At 36.2% G+C, this 7,474-nt stretch overlaps 1 protein-coding gene across 1 annotated transcript; it reads right to left on the bottom strand.

Annotated features, from left to right (window-relative positions):
* Positions 1 to 1,326: 1,326 nt before the first annotated feature.
* On the bottom strand, positions 1,327 to 2,644 carry LOC149267256 (uncharacterized). Its single transcript, XM_089432071.1, has 2 exons — positions 2,301 to 2,644; positions 1,327 to 2,200 (listed from the first exon to the last, which is right to left on the bottom strand). The coding sequence occupies exons 1-2, from the start codon at positions 2,607 to 2,609 to the stop codon at positions 1,556 to 1,558; spliced, it is 954 nt and encodes a 317-aa protein (XP_089288197.1). The 5' UTR covers positions 2,610 to 2,644; the 3' UTR covers positions 1,327 to 1,555.
* Positions 2,645 to 7,474: the final 4,830 nt, after the last annotated feature.

Below are 7,474 nucleotides of genomic sequence, written 5' to 3'. Positions count from 1 at the left end.
ATTATTTTCCTCTACTCCTTTCTCTCTTCTGGTGTCTTCTCGCCTATTGTTCTGGTCCTGTGTGTTCTCGTTGTCTTGTTTTCCTCCTCCTAAAAAACCTTTTTCAGTTACCGCGATTGGAGACTGCTTGACTATAGGAGGGAGTGGTGCTGCCCCCTTACGCCCCTCCATGGCATCCAACGCTTGATTTTTTCTGTAAACCCTAGCTCTTACCAGTTCCTCCTCTTCCGTCAATCCATGCATGTGAATTCTCAAGGTGTCACCAAAACAATTCCCTTCTCTTATTCCAAGGCTAAAATTACTATAATTTTAAATCATAGCCTTGAAAATTGATATCCTTGCAATGGATTTCTTAAAATCAAATCTCAAATCACAAAAATAAATATTATTTAGTAACAACATTTTTTTTACTTTCAATTACAACCATTTTTAAATCATTTTTACTTTCAATTACAACCATTTTTAAATCATGGCCTAAAGCTTGTAACTATTGCATTTAAAAGCATAAAAAGAAAAAAAAATATCAAGATAAATAATAGATAAATAAAAATAATAAAATAGAATAACAAAAGAGAAAAGTATAGAGCTACAATGTCCATTGAAACTCCATAGTTAGTGTCCCTTCAATGTAATTGTATTTCATAAATGAGAAAAAATTAACATAGCATAGGCCTCAACATGGTGTGTTCATTTCTTTGTTTTTTCTTTTCAATTTCACTTCTTTTCATAATTTTGAGTATTACAACAATAATATTAAATTTAAGATCTAAAGTAATAATGACTATAGTAAAGATTTCAAAATATTATAAGATTTGTTGGGATGAATTATCCCACTAGAATATTTATAACAAATTAAAAATAATGAGACTTTTATTGAAGGATGACAAACCAAGTCTTCCACTACAAAACAGCCAAATTGACAACCAAATTGTTGAGCAATACACCAAGTAGTAAAATTCTTGAGCATGAGAGGTTGTTATTGTTTTTTAAAGTTTCTTAAGATGAAATATACTTTAATCTTAATTTGTATTTTTTATAATTCCAATAATATAAGTTGTTTTAAAACTCAGTCAAAATACTTGATAATAAAATTTGATGATCAAAATTTAAATGAATAATAACTTCTAACAAAATAATTAAATTTAAAAATTAGTTAGGAATTATCTTCAGCAATTAAGAAAAAAGAATAGAATCTTCTCCATCAAATTCAATAATAAATTATATTAAAAACATAACATTTACATGCTTTTACTATTCCATAAAATAATTCCCACTTACTTTAAAAAAAAATAAACTAAATACTCCAACATAATCTTACAATCACAGTAAATGTTTCTGGAATAAAACAGTAAATGTTTTTCAGATATCTATGATGTCTGGAAATTATTCTTTACAAAATATATCTGTGAAAACAAAAGTTACCTGGGAGAGCTTAAATGCTCAATGTATTTTTATTCATTTCATTTCATTTGACACCTGTATGTTGCTAGCAACGAAAATATTGTGAGATGATGACACCGACTTAAATTACAAGCATCATGCAACCCAATACGCACTAAACAACGCCTATTCGAAGGAAAACGGGGAAACTCACTGTCTTCGCATCATTGTCGCTTTCACCCCAAACATCCTTGAAACGGCCAATGGTTTTCTCGTCCAGCAGTTCGACTCCCGTGGCCTTTGCCTTCTGATAAGCATGCCACGATCTCATGTAATTCAGGTACGGCTCCAACCCCATCTCCTTCTTCGCCCAGAATTTCACGGGAGCCGTTGTCGACTCCCCTTCTGAGCCCTCCTGGACAACGCCCCGAAACGGGAAGCAGACCGTTGCGTAGCCCTCGTCCACCATTCGACGCGGAGGGTCCCAAAAGGCAACGGATGCGCGAAACACCTCCTCGAACACACAGTCGACCCTAGGGTTCACAACGGGTTCTCTGTAACACCACGCCACGAATACCCCACCGGGCTTCCGAAGCACGTGCTTCACCTGCCCGTAAAAGGTATCGAGGTCTAACCAGTGAAGAGCCTGGGCCACGGTGACGAGATCCACGCTCCCCTCTGCGCCGATGGTGTTCTCCAACTCCTGCAACGGCATTGCCCGGGGAGTCACCGCGTAAGTTATGTTGGGACGCCTGGGAGCGTAGCTGATCTGCTGCTCGCTCACATCCGTCGCTATCACTCTCTCGAATATCTCAGACAACTGTCAACATCGAAATCAAGAACATCAAAATGAAATGTAATATAATAGCTGCAATTGAAGAAACAGAGATCATGTTGAATGGCAATGAAAAGACGATTACAGCAAGTGCAGCTTGACCGCTGCCGGTGCCAACGTCCCAAGCCAGACGGCGGTGGGGCGTGTGTGTCGCAATGAAGGAGAAGAGCTCAGGTGGGTATTGGGGTCTGCCATTGGCATACTCCCTTGCCTGTCTGTCATACGATCCTTCTGCCATATTTGATATTCCCAACCTTGTTTCAGCCTTGCCTTGATGCCTTGCACTTCTGCCGTTATCTCTTATCTCTCTCACACACCCATATATATGTGAATATGTGAGAATCATGGCGTGGCGGGCTCTCAAGACAAGAGAGGTAGTGTCCGTGAGAATCATGGCGTGGCGTTGCACTTCTGCCGTTATCTCTTATCTCTCACATATTTATATAGATATATATGAGAATCAAACCAAGAGAGTGTGAGAATCATGGCGTGGCGGCCACTCAAGCCAAGAGAGGGCGAGTCGGACACGAACTCTGTGAAAGGCATAGGTAAATATTGTAACGCACTAATTTATTTGATAAAATCATTTGGGTGTGCTTCGAAGTTCGCACGTGCATATGCTTGTTAACCCCCACGGCTGCGTATGCTTACTTTTTTGTGTCAATTATTCAACGAAAACTTTGATTCAGAGTATAATTGAAAGGAAGGTACATCATCACAGATTTTTCAATAGTGTAATTGCGAGGAAGGGACAGTTATATTAATTTTTTTAATAGTATAGTTGCAAGGAACGTGCATAAATCGTATTGTATTTGATTGAGAGCACATTTAGAAAAGGATGGCTAGAGAAAAGTAATGACCATAAATTGATTAAAGGTTATAATAAGATGATTAAGAAGAATATTTGGATGAGCAGTTTGTTTATATATAACATGCTTATAATAATGGAGTACGTTATTTAATTTATTTTTGTTTTATTTTTAATAATAATTGAGGGTCGTTATTTTATTTATTTATTATTTTTTTGGTAATATAACATGCTTATAATAATGGAGTGCGTTATTTAATTTAATTTTGTTTTCTTTTTTATAATAATTGAGAGTGCTTATTAGTTTTTTTTTAATAATTGGAAGGCGTTATTTATATAAAAAGAACTCCTGCTTTGCGAAGGAGACGAGTAATAATGTGACTTGTCTATAAATTAGTGTTAACCAAAAGCTATTTGCATAAATAGGGATGTGTATTTTCTATTTGTGATTGCTTCAATAATACTCGATTGACGAGTAATAATGTGACTTGTCTATAAATTATTGTGTTAACCAAAAGCTATTTGCATAAATAGGGATGTGTATTTTCTATGTGTGATTGCTTCAATAATACTCGATTCTATGGATGTGTAGATTGTAGTTTATCCCTATAGAACGTAACTTGAAATTTTATTTCTTTTACATGTATGTGTTACGTTACTTTCATGTTGGTTGACTATCTTTCATGTTTAGGGGCGTTGGTTAATCATTATTTATTTCTTCATAATTAAATATATAATTTTATATATAATTGATGTAATTATATTTTGGTGTGAATGAATCTTTGCTTATTATTTAATAGTTCAGAGATAGAATATTTTTATTACAATCTTATTATAGATAAATTAGTGAAAAATAATATAATGTAATCAATATATTTATTTGATAATAAGTCATAAATCAGAACCCCAAGTTGATAAATTAATAACAATGTATTACTTATCTTTACTATAATTTGGGAAAGATAATTAAATATTCCATCATTTTCGCAATGTTGTTGAGGAGTTGCCAAAGGTGCAATAGTATTCTTGCACCAGTTTTAGGACAACATGTGATATAGGAATCTACAAAAAGAGAATTATCGGCTACCACCTCTGCATAATATCATACATAGTTCTTTGCATTAAGTCATTTATACTCATGAATAGAGATAGAGACCTATACAAAAAGAGAATTATCGGCTACCTCCTCTGCATAATATCATACATAGGGCTTTGCATTAAGTCACTTATACTCACGAATATAGCTAGAGGCCTAAGAGGTCAATTTAGCAGCACAGGAAAAACCACCTAATCTACTAACTATCTTGTATGAAAGCTAAAAAAACGAGAAGGTCTGGGGATCTCTAACTCTCATAAAAAGGCATTTATAGTTGGATCAATAGTATTATCTTCAATAATATCAGGAAAATTCATACCTCCAACTACAAAACCAACAAATTCAATTGATCCTAAGTAGAATATACTTATGTAGCTAAATAAAAATATGTACCTATAGCATTGGGAAATACATAAGAGCTTATTAGTGGGTAGGCTAATATAAAATTTCATCCAAACCAATCCAACAACTAGGTTTGTCCACCTCATTTGTAGAATTAATACCAAAACACAAGCTTGATTTTATGATTATTATGGTATGAGAATAAATAATGGGAAGAAAATATGATTCATAAAATGTCGTGGATATTCCATTAGCTAATTTGTCACAACAAAACTGATAAAAGTAAAAGGAAATCTATAATATGAGGGTTAGTTTCCTTAGATTCCTTAGATTCAATTATTTTTTTCTACTTATGCTTGTAATAAATAGGATGCATAAAATTGAAAACAATAAAATACAATCACACAAAAACCACAATGAACACAAGATATGCTCTAGGAAACCCTTACAAGAGAAAACCTAATTGGAAGGCGAGGTTGCTCTGTTATCTTTCATTTGGAATGGAAATAATGCAAGTACAAAGGAGAATGAATTCTCTGTGGATTTACCTGACTCTTATGGCCTAATAGGATACTATAGACCCTAAACCCCCTATGTTATTATGTCTCATTGCCACTTCCTATTACTCTTATCTAATATGGAACAAGATACAATACGAGTGGAACCCATTTTCCTCCTAGTGGCATGATCATAACATAGCCCCAATAACCAACTAGGGGTCAGGTTTGGTTCCTTCGATTGTCAACTAGTAATTTTGACCCATTTAGAGTCTTCTTCATAGTCCCCACTTGGATATCTGCTTTTCCATGAGTAATGGAGGATGATGTGGTACCCACTCATGCTATGGAGGTGAAACATAGTAGGTCGATTTCTAGGAGTCATATCTTTTTCATACAAACTCTTATTAATGTAATTCTTGCATTATTGTAAAGATATTTAAGTGTAGAAAAGTGTCATAGGTTCCAATGCTTAAGCAAAAAAAGTTTTACACCAAAAAAAATGTCATTTAAGGCCTTAAAATGACCCCAAAATGTTTCATACCTCAATTCTCCAAACTGGGTCATACCATTAGAATTTTCCTTGTAAGTTGATTCCTCCAATTTTTCCACTTCGAAAGAATCGACATAGATGAAAAAATCTATACCTCCCTAATTCCGGAGGATTTTGGTCCCCAAAATCTTTACTAAATCCTTGAGGGAAACCAGCCTTTCTCTTAGCAAATACGCAGTGTAACCTAGTAGTGAGCTTCAGCTCCATAATTGTGTAGACCCAACTTGCAACTTGTCTTCAACTGGGAAACTACTCAGACAAGTCCAAGCCAGCAAGTGAGCCTTCAACTCCATAATTGAGAAGAGCTAGCTGAAAGCCAGCCTTCAGTATAGGAATTGCGCAGTCCAAACGCACAGTGAGCACTCAAGTCCGGAATTTCCCAAAGGCAATTGACGGCTAGCCTTTAGTTGGTAAATTGTGCAGAGCCTAAGAGGCAGCCTAGACATTTCACAGAACTATACTGTGCTCAGAAACTGTCAATGCATGAACCAAGGAGTTGCCCAATCCTCCCCATAATTGTGCAATATTTCCAGGGAGTGCATGGAAGTGTTCTAAAAAAGCAAGAAGCTAAGAGGAAAATCATCCTTTGGAAGTAGGGAATCTATTATTAGCTTCCTGAAGGTGACACATTTCCATCTTTAGAAGTTTCTGCTAAGTGTCGTTGTTGTCCTTGATCTCAAGCATATGCATCATGAACTCCATTTGCTCAAATATATGTAATGGACACCTCTAGAGCTCACTTATGCATTTGATCATCAAGCTCTAGCTTCCCTAGGAGATCAAGGAGCCTTCGAAGCATTGTCATCGCTTTTCGGGGTGAGTTTTTCTTTTATTGCCTTTTGCTGCTTTTTCTGTGGATTTTGTTTGTTTAGCTTGTGAGAGTGTTGTTTCACTCGTTTTTTTGAATGAACGTTGGAATTTTAACTTGTTTTAGCTTGTAGAAGTGTTTTTTCAAGTTATACATTTCCTTCCCCAAGCATTGCATGAGTTTTCCTATTTTTTCACCAGTAGTTGCCAATGCGACGACTCCCTTTGCATGCTTCATGTTCCTTCAGTTTGATCCATTGTTGCACTTGTCTTAAATGGATACATCTACACTTAGACATATCTACACTTATCCTAACATAATCCTTCAAATTTTCCTATTTTGACACTACCCATGGACAGATATGGGATCCCCCTACCCGCGTCTCACATTCACTTGCATGCACTATGCAATCTAGCAGCTCAAGTCATTTTCCTTGGATTCTAGAATTACGCAGAGCCTATCACGGTTTGGCTCCAACTGCACACTATGCAATTCCAGGATCCATTCTCCCAACTTGGTCACTAAGACAGCCCAAAGCGTAGTCTCTCCCAAGCCTTGTCCCATACTGAACTACGCATTGCTTAATTCCAGTCAACAAGCTTCCACACTGATTATCAGGATCTCACACTGCACAATTCCCACAATAAGTCAGTCACCTCTTGTTAGTCAAAACTGTTAATTTCATCTCATCAAATGCTCTGGCTACTGCTTGGTCATTATGTAAAGTTAGATTTGTAAGAGCTAATGTTTTCTTGCCATGAGTGTCTGTTCTATCCCATAAGTAGCACACTCATGAAGTGCTTCTCTCCAGCAGCCATTTTACAATGGCACCAAAGAGAGTTGCTTCAAGAGCGACCAATATATGTAGATTCCCAACTGTTTACATAAAAGGAATCAACACTAACATGGCAGAAAAACCAGCAGTGGTGGTAGAAGGAAGAAATCTAGTACAGGATCATGGAAAGAGGAAATCACTAACATAACAAAGGGAGGACAAAGATGCAGAGCGGAAGTGCATTCAATATTCATGTAGGTAGATTTGATAGCAGAATAAAAAGGAAGCACAGGACACAGACAATAGAGCAGAGCTTGCAGGTAGCATAACTGAGATTGATGCAAGCAGAACGAGAGTCGAAGGAAAAGGAGTTGAGAAGC

This window comes from Pinus tabuliformis, chromosome 6, assembly GCF_031772625.1.
Source record: "Pinus tabuliformis cultivar Carrire ecotype Pingquan chromosome 6, CPIR1, whole genome shotgun sequence".
NCBI classification, from domain to species: domain Eukaryota; kingdom Viridiplantae; phylum Streptophyta; class Pinopsida; order Pinales; family Pinaceae; genus Pinus; species Pinus tabuliformis.
The sequence above is the reverse complement of the archived record's forward strand: the minus strand, read 5'-3'. Positions and strand labels throughout refer to the sequence as shown.